Source organism: Leiobunum rupestre, chromosome 1 (genome assembly GCF_980474605.1).
Source record: "Leiobunum rupestre chromosome 1, qqLeiRupe1.1.hap1, whole genome shotgun sequence".
In the NCBI taxonomy this organism is placed as follows: domain Eukaryota; kingdom Metazoa; phylum Arthropoda; class Arachnida; order Opiliones; family Sclerosomatidae; genus Leiobunum; species Leiobunum rupestre.
Genome location: NC_143384.1, coordinates 54,138,645 through 54,166,154, shown reverse-complemented (window position 1 = coordinate 54,166,154; position 27,510 = coordinate 54,138,645). Strand labels below are relative to the sequence as shown.

The window sequence follows — 27,510 nt, the reverse complement described above, 5'->3', positions numbered from 1 at the left end:
GTTTTCTTTACACTTCTTGGCTTATTAATTGGGTCGAATTAATCAACGTATTTTTGGACAACTTGAAGGCCAAAAAATATAATCTCCAAACTTTCGATCTGTGAAAAATATTCTTTTCGACATAAAGTAATATAGAATTGAAATAAAATTTATTAAATTGTGAAAATAGTTTTTGAAGGGCCAACCCCGCGTATGAAAACGTTTGGAACTTTTTCGTAGCAGATTCCACCAATCGTATTCTGGAATTTTTCCAGCCCTATTTCCAAGGACACGCTCGCGAAATTAGTGAAATTGAAAAGTCAGTATAGCCTTATAACGGGGTTTCTTTGATTATATTCCGTCCTTTCTAAACCTTTTGATCAGGTCGGCGGTTTTCTCGGCGATCATGATCACGGGGGCGTTCGTGTTGCTGGAGGTGATGACGGGCATTATCGAGGCGTCCACCACTCGCAACTTCTTCACTCCTCGAACTCTGCACTCGAAAGATAAAATTTAAGATTTATATCAATGATAATTAGAAATTACAGGACATGTTCAAATGTACCTGAGTTCGGTATCCACAACCGCCATTGGATCCGTTTGGGCTCCCATTTTACACGTGCCCACCGGATGGTACACGGTGAAGGTCAGCGAGCGCACCAGGCACTCGATGTAAGGGTCGCTCCACATCTGGAACTGGTCGCATCCGGGCAGAGGAATCTCGAATGGCTTCGCTCCGATCCTCTCGAACGGTGCCGTTTTCGTCATTTTTAACGTCATTTTCACGGCTGCGTCGAGAGCCAGTTTAAAAATTAGAATTTGATAATTTGGTGCTCTACTCTAATTCTCAAGTTTTTTCTGACGAACTTCATTCGTTTAGTTGGTTTAATTTAATTGTTTTAAACCTTTGATTTATCGTCTACTTATTCATCAAACTAGATCGAATGTAGAGGTCGGCGTTTGGATATAAATTTTCCGTTTATTTGGATAATATCCATAAACTAAAATTATCCAACAAATAATCAGTTATTTTTGGCTTTTTCCCATATTAAATCGTTTCTATCCATGGATAAACGGTTAACCGCAATTTTTATGTTTAATTGAAATTTTGACAGTTAATTTATCTGTTACGCCGATCTCTAATCGGATGAAAGCTGATTGGATTTAAAGTGTGAGGGCTAACACTTATAATAGTAGCCGTGTTTTCAAGGTCATTGCAAGAGCAAATCCACATAATGATTTTAATTCTAAATATTATAATATTATTTTCAACTAACTTTAAATGCTGAAAAAATTCCTTTCATTTTAATGAACCACAGTTTACACAAATTTAGTAACTTTATGGTGAATAGTGGGATAAAAATGACTAGTATACTAGGCTACTAGCCTAATTATAGTAATTAATAGTAAAATAACAATACAATATACATTTTTGGGTACTCGATAGTTGACGAGTATTTTTCCATTACTTATTTGAGGTTGAGTTTGAGTACTCGACCTCAAAAAATGTCGAGTAATCGATGAGGTTCGAGTACTCGCACAGCCCTAAAAACGTGTTTTCTTTTTACGAATAAAACACAAACACTGAAGCGCTTTTAAAATATTTTTTTAAATTTAAATATAATTGCTAGCCTGCATGTTTTTAGGTGGTTCTATTCTCGAATGAAAAACAACGCCTCTAATCCTTTCTTTCTGTCCTAAGGCAGAAACACATTCCGGTACGATTTCCGGAAATCATGAAAATTGGAGCTATAGTAGCAGCTATATATTAGCTTTTAAGATTTTTGGTACCGTCATTGTAACTCACCGTCCACGGCGATGGCGACGTCCTGCGGATCCGAATAGTAGCGTGGGTCGATTTTGGGGTAGGCGTATGGGTCCTTGGAGCGCAGTCTGATGAAACCTCTGCTGCCCGGCCTCAGAGTCAACGGGAACATCGAGAAGGCCTTCTTGTTACTGTATGGAGCGAAGTACTTGTTATATACCTGCATGAAAATGTGGCGTATTAAGCATACTTATCAGGTTGTAGTTGGTTGCTCAAGCGAAAAGCAAATAAGATTGAAAGATCGTCGCATTTTTAAGTCAGAAAGGTATTATTTGGTAATTACACATTTCAGTGACAAACCTTTTGAAACTTCAACGACTGGGTCGAGATATTGGATTTCAAAGGCTGCACAATGTTTAATCGTTGAGAAAATTTTAGTATTTGAAAAGAAAACTTACGTACTCGTACAAAATACACTGTTCTATAAAATCAAATAAGTGTGTTTTCCCTCTTTGGAGTACGAGGTGTGTGAAATATTGGCCAGATTTTTGACGGAGATAAAATAATTTATATTTAAAACCTGTGGTGGGTCTTAAAAATGGCTTAAATTACCTCCAAAAATATAATATGTCTGGCCCTCACAAAGACCGAAAATAAGGTTAAGTTAGGAATCCAAAGAATAGAGAAAATTACTAACCCCACAAACTTAGTCGAATAGTCTTTGTGAAATGTTTGGCCGGTTTTGCTCCGATTTCATAGAACGAGCTAATAGAGCAGGGATGGCGAACACGCAGCCCGCCGTGTTTCAAATCATGAAAATTTTAAATAAATTATTATTTGTATCTGCGGCCGTCGTTTAACTTTAAGATATTTTGAATTCCGATGTTCTAATGTAGTGCGCATTTTTTAATGTACTCATTCCCTTCGAGAAAACAACAGCATCGTAACGTTTAATTTTCGCTCTTGGTAATTTAAAAAATCCTTATTTTCAACGTGTTTGGTAAACTTTTTATAGCGTCGACTGCTTCTCTGTGTGCTACTATGCTACCTCATGTACCAAGAATCTTAGGGTAAATGATGACGTAATTTCGTAGAAAAGCTGTAGCGTTCACGTTCAATTTTGACAAAAAAGGCACCGCTCTTGTCGGTTGAATGATAAGGCTTAGTATGTTTTAGACCTTTTATTTTTGAAATTGGTTCTATAAACGTTTTAGTAATGGTAATTAAACTGTGTTAGTAAAAATTACCAGTAACTCGCATATGGCTGAGGTTTTAAATCATATTCCCGGTAATTCATTTCATTTCTTAACTTAAAACTATTTATTAAATTAAGCCTAATCTGACTTTCTTGCACATACTGTTGCCTAAGCCCCGACTAAGATAGTAAGATCATCGTAGTGGTAGTTGAACATAATTATTGAGGCACTTCAAAGCGGCTGATGTACCTCGGTAAGCCTTCCGGTTTAGGCCTTGCCTACCCTGTCTAAATATTGGGAACAGTGAGTCCCTTTAGATTCTTAGTCTATAGTTACCTCCGCAGAACTGGCTTCTCTAATATAAGAGGAGTATTAAAGAAGGCAGTGTCCGCGGTATAGTACCGTGCGCCAAAAAATTCTTATTCTTCGAAAGAACGCGGGAAAAATTTGACAGAAGGGTGTTATTTTGGTAAGAGACGAATTGAAATTTTAAACTTGCTGCCCGAGACATATTTAGAATTTTCAAATTTGGCCCTTGAGCTGATAAGGTTGCCCACCCCTGTTTTAGAGCGTATAAGAAATATTATTCCTTATATATGAGCTAAGAAATTTTTGATTGAAGGTCACCTCATCTTAAGTCTTCGTATTTTATACATGGTACCAGAAGTGTATAATATATTTTTTAAGAGAAGTATACATCGCCTTTTCTAGCTAAGGTTTATTAGATATGTAACTTCCCAGGCTTCCCCTGATTTTTCAACATGTGGTTTAGAAGAAAACATAGTTTTGGGCGAAATTAATCATGAAGCGAGTCTAGCTCTTCTACTATAACGGTGATAATTTAATGTTTTACATGGCTAGTAATAATACCGTGGCTTTGGCGTTAAATATGTAACTTCCCAGGCTTCCGCTGATTTTTCAAAATGTTTGGGCCAAAATTCATCATATAGCGAGTTGTTCTAAATTAATTACAGATATAAAATTATTAATTAATTAATACATATTCCTTTTGCAGTGTAATTTAAATCTTTTACTTGGCTAGTAAAAGTAATAATTCCATGGTTTTGGCGTAAAATTAGCTCCTAATGAAAACTGCTTCGAGCCTGTGAGGGTTTACGTTTCTCATTTTTGACCTACTGTAGATGTATGCTTCTCTCGAAAGATAATCTTCTAATGTTACTCGAATGTCATTCTGGTTCATCTCACCTTTTGATCTATGGCCAAGAATTTGTTCAAGACTTCTGGAAAGGTCGCTACTGAAAAGGGGAGGATATGATACTCTACATCTGGCCAGTCGTCGCTGTGGTTAGCGTACTTAGTCTTGATGAATCCCGTAATTTCCACACCGCCTAGAAGTCCCAAAGGACCTGACCCAAAGAGAAATAGGTTTTTCAAGGATTTCACATGACGTTTGTCGTTATTTGAATATACCCGAGCCGTTGTGGAAGAAATTTTCGACTGTGTCAAAATCGTACACCATATCAGACACCAACGAATATCCTTTTTCCTTTACGGTGAAATCGAGAGTGGTACTTATATGATCTTGAAGGTTTTCTCCAACACCAGGCGAGTCCACAAGAACCTTTATCTGGTGTTGAAAAATAAAATTTTATATTATTTTTTTATTTTATTTTTTATTTATTAATGTTATTTTAATTTTTCAATGGCTATTTCTCATATGGCCATGGCCATTTATGACAGTACAAATCCAACGTTGGTCTAATTTATTCTGACTCTTACAACTAACCAAAATAAGAAGATAATTATTTACGTCATGTTTCTGTAAATGTTCTTTGGGGCCAATGCCGGACAGCATGAGCAGCTGAGGCGAGTTGATGGATCCCGCCGAAAGGAGGACTTCGCGCCGGGCTCGGACGGTCCGGTTTCGGCCGCCGTGGTCGAACTGCACAGCGAAGGCTTCCTTCTTGTCGTTGAACAGGATTTTGGTGGTGAAGGCTTTGATGACGACATCCACGTTGGGCCGGTTGCTGGCCGGTTGCATAAAAGCTACCGCTGTGCTGCACCGGAAACCGTTGCGGATTGTTCCTTGAACTCTATTGAAACCTGAAATAAACGTACCCACTTGTGAAATTGTTCTTATTATTTCTGGATTTACACTATAGCCACGATTTGCAATGCATTTGTGAAGGTTTAATTATAATTTTTAGAGTTTTGGTTAACAGGAGAAAGGTTCAGTGACAATTTTCATCTTAGGTTTAGTTTTAGTTCAGGTTCCATTTATAATATCACGTTCTAATTATAGAATTTTGACAATTATATGTTCAAAAGTTAACTGCAATATTCATGCGGAACTAAGATGTTGGATCCGCAATTCAAACAAAGACAGCTTTCATGTCCACATACCGGGTGTCCAGAATTCCGCTGACTGCATTTTTCTCAAAACCTTAAAGAGGTAGAGTAGTGAAATTTTAATATGGGAACGCTTTTCAATAAAATTTTCAGAACAATCGAAAACACTTTCACGTTTTTCAAAAATTTATTTTCTGGCCGGAAAATGCTAGATGAAAACTTTCGAAGGGAAATTTGTAGATAATTATCGAAAATGTACAATTAAGTGGGTTTTATTTGAAAAACATTAATTTTTGACAGAGATACTATGAGAAAACAAGCTCGTCATAGGAGTCACTAGTTTTTATATGTTTGTACGGTAATGTGAGAAGCCTACTAGCTGAGATGTCATTTCTTAAATTATTATGCCTACTAATGCCTACTACATTTCCTTTTGTTATTATCCTAAAGTCTACTTTAAATTAGTATTTAAAGCAAAATACTTCCGATTTATAAACATTCTCTAACGATTTTGAGTATTATCAATTATTATATTTTTTACGTTTATGAGGTCTAATTTTTTTCATTATTATGCCTACTAATAAAGCATTTCCTTTTGCTTTTCTACGAAAGTCGGTTTTAAAGAAGTATTTAAAGCGAATTATTTCCGTTTTATAACCATTCTCTAAAGTTTTTTAGTTTTATCAATTATGCTTTTTTGTTCTCTTGAACAGCGCGCTTTTATGCAAGAGTTGTATTACGGAGATGCAGATCGTAATGCCCATCGAGTTTGTGATTTGTCTAGAACTCGCTATCCTGACAGGAGACGAAACCACGAACACCATTCTTGGAGCTGTTCCAGACTTCAATGACAATGGGGACGTCAATTCTAGGTTCTGTGGAGCAGGTCGTTAAAACCTCAGCATGGAAGACCCCGTTGTGGCTTACTTTACTGCGTATCCCCAAGCGTTAGAGACTAAATTGACGATCTTGGTTTGTCAAGGCACTACGTGTAGAACACTCTTCGTAATCTTCACTTCCATCCGTTTCGAGCAACCATCCACCGGAGATACGCAACTTTGATATTATTTGTGTAATTGGCTAATGATCATGTCTGATGAGAACCCGAATTTCCTCAATCAACTTCTGTTGATCGACGATTGTTCCTTTGCGAGAGATGGGCCTTTCAACAGCCTAAATAACCACATGTTTAGTGATGATAATCCATACTGAAGTTTCCCTCACCATCGGTTTACCCCCATTTCGCCCAAAATAGTTCTCCCAATTGCAATTTATCCCAATTCCCATGTCTCCCAATCCCATTTATCCCAATCCTATTTGTCCCAATCCCATTTGTCCCAAAATAGTTATCCCAAATCCCATTTGTCCCAAAATTACACTTGGTATAAACATGAATCTAAGTTTTATTTCAACCTACCATAAAAATATATATTACATGAAATAAGTCCAAGTAATTCTTTATAGTACTACAATTAGGATATGCCTACTAACCTAATCTAACCTAACCTCACCTAACCTAACCTAACGCCAAGTCAATTCACATATTCACAAAACGGTAAACTTACTTTGTTTAGATGAGATCTAAAACCGCGCAATTACCATATATTTGGAAAATAATGATTGGGAGAAAGGGGAATCCATATTTTTGGGAAACTTGATCGTTGGGAAAAATGGGAATACATATTTTTGGGTTAAATGAACTCCGGTTCGGAGAAATGGAATTGGGACAAATGGGACACCATGTTTTTGGGAGAACTGATAACTTTGGGAGAAGGTAAAATTGGAATAAATGGGAACATCACCAAGAACAATTTAGACAAAATGTTTGGGCAGGTTTGCACGGAATCGAGTTATTGGCCAATTTCGTTCCAATTGTTTTAATGAACAAAATAACCACGAAATGGTCCCGTTCAATGGCCTCCAATGTCTTTCGACCTAAAGCCGGTTGACTTTTTTTGTGGGGTTCACCAAAAACGAGTTACCGAGACGCATGTTGCGAGCATCGAAGATGAACGACAACGAATCATTCCCGAAAACTGTATCCGTGTATCGCGGCTAATGGAGGAATCTTAAAACCTCACTTGTAATTTTTTTAATTTGGATTAATAAAAATATCCTTTTGTTTAAAAAACTAACCATTTAAGCCGTTTCTGAAATTTACATGCAAGATTCTTAAAACTATTGCCTTCTATGATGAGCTTGGTTTTTATCCCCTACTATTCGTGAAAAATTTGATTTTTTAAATGAAAATAGGTTTACGGTACATTTTAGATAACTCTCTACAACTACTTCATCCTACTCGTGTAGTTTTTGAGAAAGATGCCCAATCAGACCAATTCCAGACACCTTCTATATCACTACAGGATTTGCATGTAAAAAGTTCTTATTCAATGAATTTTACCAGTTTGGTTAATTCCATTTTGGTCTTCAACTGGGTATCCCATAATTTTGGCCGCTTCCAGAACAGCGTCGCCGACTTTAGAGCTGAAGTGTGGTCGAGCCACAGTCAGGGGTCCACCAGTGGCGTGATAATCTTGCAAAACGATACTTCAAATTATTCCTGGTTTGGAAACTAAATTACTAGATAGTTGTCTTGGATCCAGCCGAAACTGCAATGCTGCCAGAATTAAGTGATACTTTATAGTCGAGGAGATTACCAGTTCTCATTTGGCTACCTGATCACCAAACTCAAACAAGTTTATATAACAGCATTTTTAGGAAAATGACAAAAACCAGTAATTATAGTAATGATCAAGTAATTCAGTAATGATACAGTGATTCAGTAATGATCGAGTAATTCACTAATGATCCAGTAATTACAGTAATGATCAAGTAATTCAGTAATGATCCAGTAATAATCCAGTTATTACAGTAAGGATCCATTAATTACAGAAATGACCCAGTAATTACAGAAATGATCCAATAAATACAGTTATGATCCAGTAATAATGTCAGTAATTATCCGGTTATAACAGTTATGATCCAGTTCTAACAGTAATGATCCTGTTATTAGAAAAAAGATTCGGTATATACAGTAATGATATGGTAATTATAGTTATGATTCCGTAATTTTAGTGATGATCGGGTTATTACAGTAATGTTTCTGTAATTAGAGTAATTATCCCGTAATAACAGTAATGATCCAGTAATTGCAGTTATGATCTTTTAATTGTAATATACTTAAAAGAAAGTTAAATCGAGATAAGAAATGAGTCAGTCTAATGTTAAAATACTCTAGGATTATTTTTAATTATTTCTTTCAAAAGGCCATTTTTCTGATTACTTAACCAGTGATAGATTACAACGATAATTGACCTACTGCGATTTCAAGATGATGACAGACTGATTATGGGTTGACTATTATACTAGTTTTTTTAATGAGACAACAATGTGAAATTAAAAATTAAAAACCACAATTGTTTTCACGTTTCTTTGTAAGTCGAATATATCCTAAGTGAAACTTAGGTTTATAGTTTTTGTATAAAACCATGAATCTATTTAACCTATGAATATTCAACTGGAATACCTTAGGTCACCTCCGGCGACGCGTGGAGCGGAGCCAATATATAGTGACGTAGTCGAAGTAGAACTCGGCTGTTATTTACAAGCAGTCGAAGCGTTAGTTCCTAAAATGACGCGTTATGGTGATGTTTCCTTTTTGCAGTATTTATCATTAATATATTTAAATAAATAGATCTATCTATTTAATATTATTATTAGAATAGTTTTTATTAAAATAAAATTATAACAGAGCATTTATTATTTAATATTAAAATGGCAAACATTGACTCAGGTTTTCTTCCAAAGTTTCACTGAGGCTTAGCTTTTCAGAGATAGTTTGTATGTTTAAATTGTTAAAAATCTCACAGGCACTCGATAGCATCGCTTTCAAAATATAGGAGTAACATTCCTTTTCATTTTATATTTTTTTTCTAGAAAGATTTATAACTGGAAATCTTAATATTTAACAAAGTAACGTGTGCCGTCCGTGAGAAGTCATTTCGCGGCATTTTTGCTCTTGTAAACTATCTGGCGCTATAATGACAATTTCCGAATTCGTTCTTATTGGCTTAAAAAAGTAAATCACTCGTATGGCTCGAAAATAGGCTCCGCCCCACGTTCTCTCAGAGTATACCGTGGCTAATGATAGAGTTGCATATTCATGAGTTAAATAGCTTGATGCTATTAAATAGTTTTTGTAATTTTCTCGTAGTTTTCTGAAGCTGAATTTTAAATATGATAAAACGTAGTTTAAAAAGGGTAAGAAGTAATTTTTCTGAATAAACCCATGTGATACTTTCTCTCCAAAAATGCATTTTTTTCACCATCTCGTGTTTTTTTATGACCTTCGATCTCACTAATTGTAATAAAGGCGGTGGCAGCACTTATACATAAAAATTTACTAAATGGAAAAAAGTCCACTTTGTGTTTTTTAAATTTATTTATAAGTAAAATTTAGTTTTTAAAATTTTAATTATAAATAAACGTATTAAACCTTTTTACCTCTCCGTAGGGACAAAGTCCCCTACTAAGGGTTTTACAATCACCGTGTCTCTGTCTGTGTGTGGGCTGCGAAAGCGTTACAGGGGCAAAGTCGAAAATCCGTGTTTGCAGTTTAAAGGGTGGCCAAACCACCGTGTGACGGTGAGCGTTAACGGATAAATTTTCGGTTGGGTTGGGTGCGGGTGTTGTTTTCGTTAACGCTCACCGTCGCGACGGTTTCAACTCAGTTTTATTGAAAAGTTTGTTATTGTAATATTAATGTGTAGTGTGGGAATGTTGAGTTAGTGCTATGGCAGTTAGTTAGTTTAGGGACGGACCGAGTGCTGAGGGTTACGTCTAAATGGCAGAGTTTCCACCAATTGTTCACGGAAATCGTTTTAGTTTCAAATTGCAATTGCATCGAGCGGGATTCGAACCTGAGTCCTCCTGTATGGCAAGAAGACGTTCTACCACAGAGCCACCGATATATGTTACGCTTCATTGAAAATTATAAATTCAGCTTAGCGGAAGAGTATATTAATACTTTTTAAAGTCTACATTTTTTACGTATGAAATTTTAAAGGTCAAATATTGTTTTAGAGCAGTCAGCAGAGATAAGATGGTTAAAGGGTAGAACCTGTTAGTGGTCCACTTAGTTAGTATTTTCTATTTTTTGACGGGTTTTGTTTTCGACTTACAGTACCGCCTAGATCAAAGTTCACTAAGCGAGCGCTCGCTTAAAGCGGCGCTTAAGGGGGGAACCATGAGCTAGGGTTGCTGCCAGATCCCCGCTTCGCTTTAAGCGAGTGCTCGCTTAGTGAACTTTGTTCTAGGCGGTACTGTAGATATAGTTGTATTAATGTGGTGGCGTTGGTTTAACGTTTATTGATATACGAGCTGTCGTTTAGTCAAGGGGCTTTGGGTTCAAAATTTAACCATGGTTAGTTTAAACTAGTAAATAGTAAGTAATACAATATAGAGACAGATACTACATTTTAAACCATGAAGTATCTGTATCTATAGTATATTACTTACTATTTACTGGCTTTCTGTGCTTTGTAAATGGTAAGGTTTTTGCTTCTTGTTTTGTTTTGCATACTTAACTCGTAACTTCATAATTTATTTTACGTGTTTTCTTATCGGCTTTAAATGTGTGATACTTTTCATTAATGTGGTTACATTGGTTTTATTTATTTTCAGGCAAATCCTTCCAAGGAGAGGTATATTTTGGCAAGCTTGCCAACATGTTCCTTTTAGTATATGTTACTAATTGATTCCCTGTAATTATTGGATCAATTTAAAAAATACTCACTTACTCTACTTCCCAAGCCCAAGGGTAAACAACTTAGAGGAAGTGAGTCTTTACAAGGTAATGGGGAAAGACATACTTATTAACAGACTTTCGGAATGGACCTATTTGTGAATCGGTCTATCGTTTGTTTTCGCTTAACAGTTTAACGTATCCATTAAGGGTTTCGAAACCAACATGTATGTTTTGGGAATCCAAGAGCCATTATTATTATAATTGGTTTATAATTTACTGTCTGCCATATCCTGAATGTTCTTGTTATCTTCCGACTTCAAGAAGTAAGGGAAGACGTCTTCCCATCCCCATCCGTCGCAGCCGAGACTCTCCCAGTGGTCGTAATCGCGTCGGTTTCCTCTCAGGTAGACCATGAAGTTCAGGTTCGACGATCCTCCCAGAACCTTCCCCCGAGGCCAGTAACTTCTCTGAAATAAGTAACTTCACATCAATATAAATTGATGGAGACTTAGTAAGAGCTATTTCGTGGGAAAACGTTTTTCTAAGATTTCGCTTCCAAATTAGTGTCTTTTTAATGCTAAACTAAAGGACGTGGCCACCTAGATTAATGACTTTAAAAGTCGCTTGATGACTAAGTCCTCAGGTAGTGCCTTGGGTATTACCCTAGCTGAGTATTATTTATTTATTTATTTAACTCCATAGTTGCTTACTGTCTAAAAGGATCCAAATTTTGGTCAAAATTTTTAAAACACGTCAATTACGGTGGAAGGTGGATTATGCACTCATATTTCATAAGGTTTTGGACATCATCCTGGATTCTACAAAGGAAGGCATTCACGACAACCATTTACCAATATGACATCGTAAGCTCATCCTCTAGAAGAGATTACTTTAAGCGTGTTTTAGTTAAGCTCAGAACTACCTGTGTGCCAATTGTCATCTTGATGGTCAAATGTTAGCGGTCAAATCTAAGTACTTGGCTATCTTGATTACGGGTAGATAAGCACCGCTTTTGAATGCACGGTGAACACACTTAACTACGTTAAGATTCTTTTCCTAATTTTTATTGCAATAACGTAGAATAAGACTTTAACCAAAATCTTCAAAATTGGAAAACATTTCCAGCAAATTACGTCAAATCAAAATTAATTCGATCCAATTAGAATTCTTCACTCGCTTCGCCAATAAGTTAAACAAATTCTCTTAAATTTCTATTTTCTTATATTTGGATCTTATAAGACAAAATATAATATTAACCTCGTACTTGAAATTCGAAATAACTGCCTTGTACGTAGGCAATAGCGTTTAGCCAATGCTTCCTCTCAGACTCAGAAAAAATAAGCTCCATAGTTACTATGGTTATCAACTACAAATAAAAGCTTCGTCAACTTTGATGATACGCTGTTAAGCGCAACAGCACGTCATCAAAATTGGCCGTGATAGGGCAATACAGCTACCGATGGAAGCTGGGGTCACGAGCCGGAAGTGGGTACTAGCTTCGTTACAGAATCGTCAAATCTGAAGGCTCTCAGAATTCGAATCTAAGGTACGGAGTTTTACATGATTAATTTCCTATTTTTCCTCTAAATTTCTCAAAGCTTCTGTTTTGCTACTATGTGGAAAACGTATTGAAGCTTACAGAGAATATTTGAGCGCCTCTATTTCCTCTTTTTCCGTGGTTCCCGGCAGTTAATCTCCACCTACACGAAGAAGAAGCATGCAGGGTGTCATCCTCTATAATCGGGAAAATGAGGAAAGTATTATACGGGGCTAGGCCTAAAGGAAGCACGAGACGAGCCCGTCATTTAAATAGAAATCCACGAAACTCATCAGCGGACATTTTGGAAAATATTATTTTGGTTATTTTGAAAAGGTAGGACAAAGCGAAAGCACGCTCATTACAAAAAAAGGTTCATACATTAGCTAATATTTGAGATAAAGACAGTGTTTTTTGTATCAGATTTAATCTAGGAGATTAAACAATTCTTTAAAGCAAAATGCACGTAATTTGCGTTACGTGGTTTTTGCTTTTATTTGACGAACGGGTATAGTCCAAATATTATCTGTTAATTTGAATCTATTCTTGACAGTAAATAAGGCGTGAATAACCTTTCCCTGCAATCCTTGGCAAGCGTACTTCTGCGGTTCGGTCCAATAGCCCCAGTCCTCCGAAGACTGCGCCAACTCTCCGGCCGCCATCGGAATTTCGTTGAAGATGTTGGATTGTCCTCCTGCTTCCAGAACGAGGATCCGCATTTTGGTGTCCTCTGACAGTCGATATGCCAGGGTAGCTCCCGCTGAACCAGCCCCTACTGCGAAAGAGAGAAAACTTAGAGTGAATAGGAAATCGACACTTGAATAAAACTTGAGATGCCAGAGCAGATTCGCACATTCGCTTCGCACAAGCAGGAGCCGGGTTCTATACCAGCTTGTGGCACTGGGGGAAAACTCAAAACCACTTCATCTGCGTTTATTTATCAAGTTAACTCCCCACTGGCTAAAGTTGTTTTCTAACGAGTTCTGCGGTTTCCACTTTCCTCAAAAACTTGTTCAGTTTAACGGTTAAAGAGGGTGTAGGGAGATGCTGGCTCGAGTGACATGAATGACTATCCACTTCCGTATTAAGCATTGTAACCTGGTCACCTGAATAAAAGGCATTGAAAGTTTCTATATGACCTAAGGTTGTGCCTTGGGTAGTAGCTGATTATAAAAAAAATGTCTCTCTCTCTCTCTCTTAGATCCAGAACCCCTCGGTTCCCAAGTTAGAAAATTATTAATAATAATATGGATAATACTCAAGGCATCACCTGGAGACCAAGTCGACTAGTGACTTAGTGGTCAAAAAATGTCCGGATGGTTGGTCCCCGGAATAGATTGACTAGTCAATGAAGCCAACTACAGTTAATTTCCATTGTTAAGCAACATTATTTTAGTTTAAGTCCCAATTTAATAGTTGATTTTTTCAATTTCAATAGAATAATTAGTTTTCTAGAGCACGCGCTGTTGGCGTTTCCCCTCCCCCTCTAGTGTCGGGGAACAAAATACACCGTGATGCCCACGAATCGTCTCAACGGGCGAAATTGTCTGTTATAATAGGCCAGACCTGTGAATCCAGTTCGGAATTCATCCACGTTTCACGCCCGGGTAACCCCTCGACCTGTGCTGACCAGATTAAGGTGGTTCTCTCCTCCACTCTCTGAAGAGGAAGAAATGTGAGCGCCTACCTTTGCGCCGGAGCTGGACCTCCGAGATAACGTCACGATTATTACTATTCTGTTATACAGATAGGCTTAATAATAATAATAATAATAATCAGCTAGGCTAATACCCAAGGCACTACTATAGCCAATATAGTGACTTATTTTCAGAATAATATATAATTTAGAGGCTCCATTTCCCATGACTATATAAAAATGTAGGCACCAGGGGTTGCCAGTCAATTCTCTGAGATTGATAAATATTACTTCATGGTGCCACCTTTTATTATTTTCTTACTTTTATGTGTTCTTGGTATTTTAAAATCTAATGTTTTTGAAGTTTTTATCCGTAAGCTAAGTCATTTCCAATCACGGCTCTACAAGAAGTTGTAATTTGAATTTTTTTATCGACAAATTAAAGTCTTATGATTAATTGTGGTTTAATGTAAAGATCCTCAAATTATAATCTTTCGCTTTAAATTTTTTTGACTCATGGTTGAGAATAATATTTAAGAAATCATATGATTTGAAAATAACCAGGAACTCTTGTTGTGATTTGTAGTAAGAATTGAAAAATGGCATAAATTAACTTTAATTAGCCTCGGATATGCAATTACGCCAAGTCATTTCGAAGTCCAACCCTTAATTTTCCATGTTAATAAACAATTAATAATGTAGTAAATATTCCAAAGGTGGATTTAATACTGGGGGAAAAGGTGGGTAATGTTCTTATATGGTCATTAAAAAACGGAACGCCACTTCCCTTAAAAGTTGTTTTAGGTTCATTTATTTGTTAATGGGCCAAATAAAATTCCTCGCCATAATATACCTATATAATTTAAGAATCCTATAACGTATTGTCTACATATATATTTATATTAAGTCGAAAATTTCATGCAAGCTCAATGGATATTCTTAAAAACTAGCCAAATTTCTTAGTATGATCGAATTCGCCGTCAAAAACCCATATAATTTGAAGCAGACGCTATGTCGTTCTAAGAACTGGTGGAACCTTCTAACAATTAAATAAAAAAATGCTTTTATCAAAGCAGTTGGAAGGTTGATTTAAGGGGTAGATGGGATCAATGAAGGCACAGATATTGGAAATGTTTTAGAATGAAAGAGATATTTTTTGGAATTATTTTAAAAAGCAAAATATATTTCTAAAATAATTTCCATAAATTTTATATATTTTAAAACCCTTTCCTTAAATTTGAGCCTTGAAACTATAACAGTAAACTGAGAAAATTTTAAATTGTAAAGGAGTACGCGTGTTTAGTTCAGAATTACGTATATTCAAATGGAAATATTTAAAATGAATTTTAAAATCGGCCGCCATGGATATAAAATAGGGCTGTGGGATAAAAAATTCGAAATAAAAAGACGAACTACGAGCTGAGCTATTTTGCTTAATAAGGCACCATATTTTTGAAACGCTTATTTCTGGCATTGATTTTCAATGCAATAGATGCAGTGCTTCCATATGCGGGGAATTTTTCCTTTTTTTGGAATTTTTCAACCTTTAAAAACACTAAAAGGGAATAATGCACTTTAAGAGGGAAAACGGGAAAAGCGATGGATATTTAATAAAGGGTGATTATAAAAGTCACGATCTAAATATCCAAAGCAACTTTTGAGGATATGTTTTTGCAAAACTATTCAAATGTAAGTAATTTTGTAATAAATAAAACCTTAAAGTGGAATTAATTATCAGAATTAATCTCAATATCTATATAAAAAAATGGGAATTTCTAGGTCAAAACGCGAAAAACGGGATTTTTCATTTAATGAAATTATCGCAAGAGGATAATTTTAGATAGCAAATGTGGAAGCCCTGTATAGATGTCTGGTATGTTGTCGTAACTGGATTCTGCAGTTTTGTGTTTCAAACTACTACTCGCCAAATATTATAACCTTAATTAATATGCTGTTTTATATGTTAAATTAAAATTTTGTATAAATAAATTAAACGGTTAAAAGAGTTTGCAACTTTCTATGTAAGCTAATTCTCTTAATGAATTTATAAAACAGACATGTACTAACATAAGTTCTATCAATCCAAGTCTCCACTTATTATTTTAAACTTATGTTTAAAGTAGAATCATACATCAGTATTTAAATTTGGCATGCATCATGAAAAACTGAAGATCCTCACAAGTCAAGTACCCGCTGGTTGTAAAAAAGAGTGACATTTGAGTTACATACATTAAAATGACCACATTTCTTTCTAGAAAGGCCTGATGAAATGTGTGCAGTTAAACTGCAGTAACCTGTTTGAATGGTTAAAGGGACTTTCAAGAAAGACCTAGTCAAATTGAATTAAGTCATTCAGTCGTAACTTTGGGTTCACAATGTACGGCAACTGAATTACGTTTTTTAAATTGACTAGAGGGTCTCTTGAAAGTCTTTTTAATAAAATTAAATTCTTGACTTATCTTTTCTAAGCTAAAGGACAAGACACATGGCTCTCCTTGCACTTGCAGGCTCTCTCTATAGGTAGAGAATATCATCTGTTGATTGTGACATAGCCGCCTAGATTTAACTCTAGGCGGCTATTATTGTGAAAATAGAGGCTATTACTGCACCTATTCGGTTAACTTTCTTGATTAAATTGACTGTAAATCTCTTTTATTGATGACTTTTTTACTAGATTAGTTTCTATAATGAGTTTCAGCAATTTAAATGCTGTAATTTTACACGTAGTCCTTTGCAATTTAAAAGTTTCTCAGTTCACTGTTACAGTTTCAAGGCTCAAATTTAAGGAAAGGGTTTTAAAATATATAAAAGGAGAGGAAAAATTTATGGAAATTATTTTAGAAATATATTTTGCTTTTTAAAATAATTCCAAAAAATATCTCTTTAATTCTAAAACATTTCCAATATCTGTGCCTTCATTGATCCCAACTACCCCTTAAATCAACCTTCCAACCGCTTTGATAACAGCATTTTTTATTTAATAACTGTCCCTTTGCTCTGCCTCACAGGGCATATTTTTCCTAAAATTAGTAATTTAAAATAAAAGCCATAAGTTAGAAAATAAATAGGTTTAATTTTAAATATTTTGAACAGACATTTTAATATTATTGAATGTAATTTAATACATTGAATATTATTTTAAATATTTTACTTAACATTGGGAAATAATGATGATAATAGGTTATGTCAAATTAAGTTTTAATTTCCCATTAAGACTTAGATAACAAGATAATAGGTGTATAACTGGTTCTAGTAAGCAAGTGAAATATGCTAATTTTGGTAAAACTCTCAATTAAAAACAGACCTTTGATGAGATAGTGTTTATGGGTAGCATAGCATGATTTGTGAAGAGCTTTGAATCGTTTACTTTTCCAACTCTGCCGAGCTTTCAAATTAAAAACCAACGATGTGTTATTTATATTCATCGATGCAAAGTGTAATTTATATTATTCAGCTCGGCTAATACCCAAGGCACCACCCTAGGCCTAAGTCATTGAGCGACTTTTAAAGCCTTAAATTCAGGTTGCTGGGTTACAATGCGTAGGAGGGTGGTGGCAAGCCCTGCCGCCACGCGAGCCAACAGCTCCCTACACTCACTATTACCGTTAACCTCAACAAGTATTTATGGAAGGGGAAACCGAAGATCTCGGGGGAAAACCCCTTAAACCAGTGGGGAGAGAACTTGCAAACTCAACGTAGAAGGAGTTGTTCGGAGATTTCACCCAGTGCCACAAGTTCACGAAGGCAAACGTGTAATTTATAGCCACGAAGGCAAACATTCATCAACAGTACTTGAATGGTGGGTCTCTCCAGCCCTGTTCTGGCTGTACTACCTTACAACGGTATGGCTCGTACACTACTGATGATAACTGATCCTCAAATAACAATAATTTCAGTCTACTCACTCGTTAAGCTTTTGAATAATTAAGACGCCTTTACATAGAGTCATAGAGGATTAAGTTTGAATGCCCAGAACGTTAATTGTTATGAAAAATTATTCAAATATTTACCATACTTCATTACTGTAATTAAAATTCCCAAAATTATTTAAACAATGCTAGATGGATACACGTAAATTAAAATTCAATGATTAATTTTTTTAACTCTGTAAAAAATCAGCTTGGTAAAAAAAACTTATGGAAGAGATAAAACAAAATTAACTTTCACTTTCCACAAAATTCTTTCTGGTACTACTAAATTATCTAAATACGTTATTTTTTACCTAGAATATATGATCGGGTTCTGCGGGCTAATTTTCCCTACGAAGCAAAGGCTTAACAGGTAAAATGTTAATTACTATTAAACTGCCATTAAATTAATTACGATAATGATAATTTTAAGTTAAAAATACTTAATTACGTATAAATTATGAGATTTAAATAAAGTTCCCATAAGAAATGGTTTCTTATTTCTTGAGTAACTTGCGAAAAACAAAGTTAACTCGAAGACGGACAAAATTTGATTTTTGCATTTTTCCGAGAAACTGGATACGAGCTGATCAGTTGGCCTTCCATGTCAAAAATGGTACACTAACTCATTACAGTATGAAGTTTCTTATCTACGGGATTCTAATACGTTTCTCGCTAAAGTTGACAGTAGCAACAAATCAGTATGGGTATCTCTGTACTGTACACCAACGCTGATACATTAAAATTAATTGTAGTACTGCCAGACAATAATTGTTGACAGTAAGAATAATCCCTCTAGGCATCCACAATACTGAATCTTGGGCATGAAAATCGCTTAAAATAAAGTCTTAAAATTTTTAGCGACCCGACTATTGATTCTCCTGCGCTTGGCTGTATTAATTTTAGCCATAGGAAATCGCGCTGACCGGCCATTCTTAATATCTCTTAAAAATGCGAATATGATGGTTCTGCCCATTCGCTTAATTTTCGCATGCACAAAAGCAGTGGCGGCGGGGACCCACAAATCATATTTAGAATGTTCCGGGAGTTAATGTGTTCGGCCCCAGGAGAGGCCATTTGTTCTTCGTAACAGTGTCGGATTAAATACAACCTGGGTTCCTAGGCTTGGTCTTTAATAGGGCATCTATGACCTTAATCCCTTAAGCCTCGTCTCGGATCTCTCTATCTTTAGGCAAGCACCAGGGTCGTAGGATTGAGCGTACTCAGCCTTTTCGTTAATCCGCCACTGGTTTGTAAAAATTAAATACGGGGACCTATTTTTGACAAAAACATTTGCCTACACTTTTTAAAATCCTGGTGCCACCACTGGACAAAGATAAACTCAGCCATTCAAGTCATTTTGTCTTGAATGAAAATTAACTTACTGATAACGTAGTCGTACTCTTGTTCAATGTCGTTCGTTGTTTGCACTCTGGTTCTTTTCACCGTTCCCAAAAAATTTATTGAGAAGAAAGCCATCAAGAACGACAACAACCTAGGGTCCAACATTGATCTTATTTCCGCCATTGTCACTGGTAAAAGTGGCCAGCAGCTCAGATAAATAAGTGAGGTTATAATGAGAGTTCTTTGTTTCTGAAAATCAAAAAAGGTTATGCCATTACAGAAATGTTCGATCGCATTGTTCGAGAGCAATTTAGGAAGCGGTAATATACCTCTGCAGAGCCCACAAAATGTTTTTATTCATTTCAAATTAATTAGGTTGTAGGATATTTTTAATTTCTATTTTTCTGCTTCATGCTTATAACAGATTTAGTTGATCTTAAGGTTTGAGAAAACGTTTCTGCTGTCTGCTTGTTTTGGGGATAGCTACGTAAACTAAGATATTAATATTTATGGTTAAGTTTTTCCTTAAATGGTTGTTTAGACATTTAAGTACACACAATCCTCCCGATGTATGAAATCTATTTTAAATATTATAATCAATTTTAACTTATTGTTAATCACCTATTACATTTTTAATAAGCGTACTATTATAACATAAGATGAAATTTTTCGTAAGTTTGTTTTACTCATGAAAACAACATCTTAATCACGCCGTCGTTTAACTAACGCACCAAGCTTTAACAACCAAATCCATGAACTCGTTTTATAAATCCTATACATTAAATTAATAAGCGCACCAAGTGTAAATATCCCCAAAAGAGCACCACTCAACCACCCTGTACATTAACTTTATCATCCTGTCCTTTATTAAAAAGTCCTTATCGATTGATTTATGTTTCACCTTTTAAGTGAGTTAAGGACGATATGGCGACATCGGTATAAAGGAAGCCATGGTGCAAAAACTAACTCGCTTTGAGGCCCTGCTCGAAAAGAATATACAATTGCAGCCAGAGTTAGAGAATAACCCATCGACTGACGTTTCGTATGGATTAGAAGCTAATGGTGTATTGATTGACGTATCATCCACCAAATCAACCGAAATGTTGAAGATTAATGCCCACTACGGCGCTATTACTAGTCAGAATCCCAAAATATCGTCAAAAATTAAAATAAGTGGGCATACGACCAAATTCTAAGCCCTGATTCCCGAAATGAATTAATCCAAGCTTTCAGAGGCGTAGGCACCATTTTGGTGCGTTGAAGGGGCACTCATACGTTTCGACTGGTCCCCCTGGCCACGCCTCTGGTTGTTAATCACATACTGACTGGCTAAATAGCAGGTAGTATTGTCTCAAATGGAAACGCCCATTATAGTATATAGTTGCAGCGACCATCAAATTTCGTTATGGTTAAAATTTAAATAAACCCAAATTATTTATATTATTATACATCATGCTTTGGATTTGTTTTTCATTTCAAATTAAAAAACCGAAGGTTACTTTACAATTTTGGTCGACGTGTAGTTTCCCTGGCATTAAAATTTAATTCTGTCGTGAGATGTAATCTTGGATATAGCCGAGATAATTATTTCTTGGTTTTGTTTTTAAACATTTATTTAATATATTTCAACATGCGAAAGTGACCAAAGACGAAAATAAATTTCGGAATAACAATAATAATAATAATTTCAAATAACAAGTATTTTGGTAATAATTTTTCGCCAAATTAACTAAAATAAAGAAATTGATTCTTATTTTCTGTTTTGGTTAAAATCCAATAATTAGGAAAATCAGGTAATAAAAATCAATAAAAATAAATTTAACCGAATAAATATAAATTTTTGAAAAAAATTGGGTTCTGCAGCACGGAATCATTTAATTAATTCAACTTCGAACAATCAATTTCAAATAAAATAAAATCGAGTTGTCTTGAAATGAAACAAAAAACAATTGAATATATATTGAATTACCTTTTTATTCTGGAAACTGCAATGGTCCGTGGCTTAGATAAATATTTCTTTGCGTCGGTAACCCGCCAATAAAACCAATTTTTAGTAAGATAAGGATAACGCACGTTCCCTCCGTACTTCTTTCTCTTTGACTCAATATTTTCTCTCTCTCGATTTTACTTTAACGTCTCGAATGTCAGCCCCAAAAACATTCGAAGGTCTCGAACTTAGCGGTGGTTTTTTCACGGATTTGTTGCTGCTGATATCGACGGAATTTCAATAAAGAGACGTTCCTATTTAAATTAAATGAATAAATGCGGAAGATCTCTCGCGGTTCTTTATAATGATGTGTCGCCTTTTAGTTACTAATTTGTTATTTTCGGGAAAATAACGAAGGTGACCTTCAAGAAGAGTGTATATTTCAAAATATAGTTATGTTATATTTAAAATATTCATAATAGAAATTAGATACCGTTATTCCTCTTTAAACAAGGGTTTATTTACGATAAAAATGAACTGAGCGCTTTACGTGTTTCCGGTCGGACCTGACATCAACGTAACTTTGAAGGATTGAAACAAGAGAATCCGATGTAACAGAAATCTCAGTTTTAAGATATCAAGGTTGTACTTGTGTATATATTTCAATTATTCTAATTTTTGCGCTGTATTAAAATATATACTCTTGGGCTACATACTATAATTTGACTTTGACAACACCAAAGGAAAAAGGTATGTCTTTAAATATTTTAACCAATTTTATTTTAACAGAATGAGAACTAAGAATTATCAGTGGATTACCTTCGATATTAAATAATAGTCAAATTTCAAAACACTTATTTATGAAACCTCCGAGATGAATTTTTTTATTATTATAAAAAAAGGAGATACTTATACACGCAAGCTGACACTTTCATATTTAATCGGTTACTAACTAATTGAAGTTAACCTCATTTAAAAATAAAATACGCGATATAGAAAGATTACGACATTTCTAAAAAGTTGGTCTCCCATGATTGTGACGTCTCGACCGAAAACGAGCGTAGGTTCACAAATCGGTGTAAAATTATTATCAACTTCAAAAATGAAATCTTTCAAAACTTCTATTCAATCGGGCTGCCAAATGCCAAATGCCAAATTAAACTAATTTGTTTAAAACTCTTTACGCTTATGGATAAAAATATATATATTAAATATAAATATAAATACATAAAGTTGACCGTACATAAAATGTTTACCTAATATAAATTTTTCCCAATCATAATAAACGAATTCTGTTTATTTGCAATTCGAAATTCACTGATGTCGTAAATAAACGTTTTTATCGGAATGGCTGAACCTGCCTGCAAGAATTTTGGTTCTCTAATTAGAATCCGCAGTGGATCACCTTCAAGATTTAATCGTTTGATTCGCTGGTTTCAGCAAGTCGCACGAAAACAGTAATTTATCCGACTCTTTTATATAATTAGCCTTCAAGAAAAAGAAGGTGGAATATAATTAACGTTTTTTCTGCGCTTTTTTTGTGTATTTAAACGGGAGATTATACAGTGTAGATGTATAACTAGGGGTTTAGGGGATTCTTTAAAACATTATAAATTGTAATGTAACGTAAAGTGACGCAATATAACGTAAAGTAACGTAATTTAATGTAACGTAACGTCCTGGAAAGAAATTTAACGTGACGTAATGGAAAGTTATTTAACGTAACATAATGTAATGAAACAATGTAACTTTACTTAATGTAACGTAATGTAACTTTACTTAACGTAACGTTAATTATAGTAAAGTAATGTTACGTTATTTATAGTAACGTATGGTAACGTTGTTTAAAGTAACGTAATGTAAAGTATTTTAGGTCAATTTCTAAGCAAAGCAATGTACACAGTAGAATAAAGAAAAATTATTGCTTGTGCAAATATCCAAATTACAGCATGGTTATATATAGAAATAAACACTTCTATTGAAGCTTAATTTAGTTAGATTCGTCATTTATTTGGAAATTTAGTTTTTACGTAAAAAGCAAAATTTCGACGAAAATGTTTATTGGAAAATCAATTTGTGCTAAGTTTTAAAAATATTTTTTCATTAAACAAAAATACACGAAGCGTTTTTTCATTAAAATACATTTTCGCGAATTTTAGTTGTTTTGATATTGAAAAGCTAAAGCGTAATGTGGGGTAAGCTACTTTCCAAGAAAAACTTGATAATTAATTCACTATTTGAATATATCAGTAGTTGAATTTTGAAACAAAAAGTGCTTCTAAATCTGCTCTCTGAAAAAATATACATTTTCTTAAAACGTGTCCACCCTAAGGAGTTCCGAACTGAGAACAAGTGAAAACCTTTTTTTATATTTTAAAATTTTCTAAACCTTTTCGTTAACAATTACGAAAATGTTTCAAATTTTTTGTAAGCGTTTTATAGCAAGCCCTAGATTTCTGATTCTATTTAAACGTTATGTAAATGTTTGAAAACTTAACTCTCACCTTCACCGCTTAGGATTATTTTCAAACTTGGCGACCTCGTCATGGAAAATATCTTATAATGACTTTATAATATTCCCATTTCATTATTTTAATCTTAGCGGGTTTTAACCTTCGCCGGGCCTCCAGGAGCTGTTCCGCAGATAGCGCCGATATGATGCATACAGGGTGTTTTGATTTGATCGACCCTGGCATTTTGCTCGAAAACTATATTACTTAAAAATAAAAATTTTCAGGATGTACAATTTAATTGGGGTGGCGGAGTGGTTAGCACTTTCGCCTCGCAGCAAGAGGAGCCGGGTTCGATCCCAGCTTGTGGCACTGCGTGAAAACTCGGAACAACTCCTTCCGCGTTGAGTTTGCGAGTTCTCTCCCCTCTGGTTTAAGGGGTTTTCCCCCGAGATCTTCGGTTTCCCCTTCCATAAAAACTTGTCTAGGTTAACGGTAATAGTTAGTGTAGGGAGCTGTTGGCTCGATCTCGTGGCATGCAGGGCTTGCCACCACCCTCCTACGCATTGTAACCTGGCCACCTGAATTAAGGGCTTCAAAAGTCGCATGATGACTTAGGCCTATGGTGGTGCCTTGGGTATTAGCCTAGCTGATTATTATTATTATTGTAAATTTCAGCAAAATCATGACATATTTCACGGTTTTGGAAATTTCTTTTTAAACGCTAGGTGGTAGAAGAACACTGTCAAGGAACAATTTGTTTAAAAAACGTTCATTTTAAGCAGTCATACCAACGTAACAATTGAGATTGGTTTATTTTTATTTAATTAGTTTTGAAAAGGTTTGGCCACCTACTACCAAGTCGTTATTTTTATGACTTAATACCTCAAAGATAAATTAACCGATCTCGATCAAACCATTTTCCTTAAAGGTTTTCTAGTCTGCTCTACAACTTAATTATTGACAGTTTCCGTCTACCACCTAGCGTTAAAAAATAAAAATTCCAAAACCGTCAGAAATGTCACGATTTACTTGAATTGAACAAATAACAACAACCTTCCCCGATAGTGAACATCCTGAAAATTTAACATTTCTAGTTAATATAGTATTTGAGCAAATGCCTGTGGCTATCATATTAAAACACCCTGTAGAGTAAGACGCGATTTAGAGGAAAACCCATCTAATAACACTTATACGTGTCTAGTGAACCAAGAGATTATAGGAGTGATTAGATGCGAGAGCGGGAATGCAAAACCACGGGTCACCCGAAAAACCCAACCTCTCGCGGAGGTAAGGAAGTCCTAAGCCAAGGTATTAAATATTTGTTTGACAAGCGAGCGAGACTTACTATGCGGGTCGAAATCATTTTGGCTGCAAATTTATGGACCACTATCGTGGTTTTAAACTGGAGGCTCTAAAGTTTTCAAAATAGTTTCTGAACAAGAAGTAGACGAGACGCGTGATATTTTAAACTGGAGGCTCTAAAGTTTTCAAAATAGTTTCTGAACAAGAAGTAGACGAGACGCGTGATATTTTCTATAAATTCAATCAATAACATTTTAATGATATTTAAAAAGAGACACTTAAACAAATTTAAAGAATAGTAAACAGTCAATGAAAGAACCGTTCAAAAATCATAATGTTTTCTTAAATTAGTGTTAATGTGAAATAGAAATAAGATTATTAAGGATTACTGAGGACAAACAATTTTTAGCCTACCTTGAAACTTTTCCATGCTCCTCTACTAGAGATCGGCGTCACAGATAAATTAACTGGCAAAATTTCAATTAATCATAAAAATTGCGGTTAACCGTTTATCCATGGATATTATCCATGGAAAGAAACGATTTAATATGGGAAAAAGCCAAAAATAACTGATTATTTGTTGGATAATTTTTGTTTATGGATATTATCCAAATAAACGGTTAATTTTTATCCAAACGCCGGCCTCTATCCTCTACCGCCTCTGTACGAAGATATCTAAAATCTGCAAACCAAATGAACTATTATTTGAATAAAAGCTAAAGGGTACCCCAAGGCAGTGTTTTAATTTGATCGCCCCAGGCATTTTGCCTAAAAACTATATTACCTAGAAAATATAAATTTTCAGGATGTAAACTATCAAGAAAGATCGTTGTAATTTGTAAATTTCAGCAAAAATTTGTCACGGTTTTGGAATTTTAATTTTTTTAAGAAAACTGTCGATGAACAAGTTGTAGAGCATACCCAAAAACCTTTAATGAAATTGGTTTGGTCCGAATAGGTCAATTTGTCACCGACATATTAGGTCATGAAAGGTAACAAGTTAGTAGTAGGCGGCCTTAGTCTTTTCACAACTAATTAAAAAAGAAAACTATCTAAATTGTAATGTTTGTATGACTATTAAAAATGAATGTTTTTTAAATAATATTTTATTGGTAATACATTTTGAATGTGCAATACAATTTCCGAAATGGTTAACAAATTAAAAAAAATAGGTTGTAAGTAGTCCAAGATGGAAGAGTTATAATACGGTGATGGTCATCAAAAGGCCCGTCTATTAAGTCAGTTTTTGCAAATGTTCTATCCTGACAGTCGACCAGATCACCATTTTATTCTTCGTGCTGTTCGTGACTTTGAAGATGATGACAACGTGAATCCCAGATTCCGCGTACGCGGACATCATAACATTAATATGGAAGACACAGTCATCACCACCTTTGTCACCTACCCTCGAGCAAGTATAAGAATGGCATGTTCTGATTTGGACTTGCCAACGTATGATTTCTGGAGTGTCCTTGACCACCATAGCTTTTATCCATACCGAGCCACGCTCCACCAAGCACTTCACGATGGTGATAGGAGACTTAGATTGGACCTTTGCCGTTGGTTCAGTACCATGGCCGATGTAAATAAAAATTTCCTTCGTTTGCTCCTCGTTTCCGATGAGTGCTCATTCTCGAGAGACGGCCCGTTTATCGGACAGAGCAACCACATTTGGAGCGATGAAAATCCGCACTGGGGATTTCCTCACCACAATCAGGTCCAATTTCGCTTCAACATCTGGGCTAGTCAATTAAGAGATCACGTTATTGGAACATGTACCTTTGATCGACATCCCACACCTTTGGTTCGAGCATGACGGTGCGCCACCTCACAAGCAAAGAGGTGTAGTACAATTCCTTAACGTCGAGTTCCCTGGGCGTTGGATTGGAAGGAATGGCCCTGTGCGATGGCCTTCTAGAGTCTTAGGTCCCCATATTTGACACTGCCGGATTTTTCCTATGGGGATTCGTTAAGGAAGAAGTTTATAAGACGCGAGTCACTAGCGAAGAAGACTTGCGCCAGAGAATTAATGCAGCGTTTCGATTCGTAATTCTAGCTATGGTGCGTGGTTCATTATAAAATATGCTGTATCGCGCGTGAACGTGTATAGCAGCGGATGATGAAATTATCGAACCTCATAAAGTATAAAACTGGTACACAAGTAAATTTGGTAACACTTTCGGAAATATGTTTTTTTTTCTCAAAATTAATTTCCAATAAAATAATTAATTTAAAAAACGTTCATTTTTAGCTGTGATACAAACATTACAATTTAGATAGGTTTCTTTTTAAATTGGTTGTGAAAAGGCTAAAGCCACCTACTACCAACTTGTTATTTTTCATCAACCTAATATCTCAGTGACAAATGGACCTATTCCGACTAAAATAATTTCCTTTAAGGTTTTTA

The 27,510-nt window shown here is 35.3% G+C and overlaps 1 protein-coding gene across 1 annotated transcript; it reads right to left on the bottom strand.

Moving 5' to 3' along the window:
* Positions 1-134: 134 nt before the first annotated feature.
* On the bottom strand, positions 135-25,537 carry LOC149963256 (glucose dehydrogenase [FAD, quinone]-like). Its single transcript, XM_090165618.1, has 11 exons — positions 25,518-25,537; positions 19,463-19,670; positions 13,106-13,308; positions 11,274-11,463; positions 7,652-7,783; positions 4,712-5,004; positions 4,372-4,528; positions 4,147-4,307; positions 1,787-1,964; positions 545-767; positions 135-472 (listed from the first exon to the last, which is right to left on the bottom strand). The coding sequence occupies exons 2-11, from the start codon at positions 19,602-19,604 to the stop codon at positions 331-333; spliced, it is 1,821 nt and encodes a 606-aa protein (XP_090021744.1). The 5' UTR covers positions 19,605-19,670; positions 25,518-25,537; the 3' UTR covers positions 135-330.
* Between the last annotated feature and the right edge of the window lie 1,973 nt (positions 25,538-27,510).

Coding starts and splice junctions, on each gene's coding strand:
- LOC149963256 (XM_090165618.1), bottom strand. CDS start 19,604: ATGGCGGAAATAAGATCAATGTTGGACCCTAGGTTGTTGTCGTTCTTG. Junction 768..1,786: donor CGTCGCCATCGCCGTGGACG/GTGAGTTACAAT, acceptor CTCTCGACGCAG/CCGTGAAAATGACGTTAAAA. Junction 473..544: donor GTTGTGGATACCGAACTCAG/GTACATTTGAAC, acceptor TTTCGAGTGCAG/AGTTCGAGGAGTGAAGAAGT.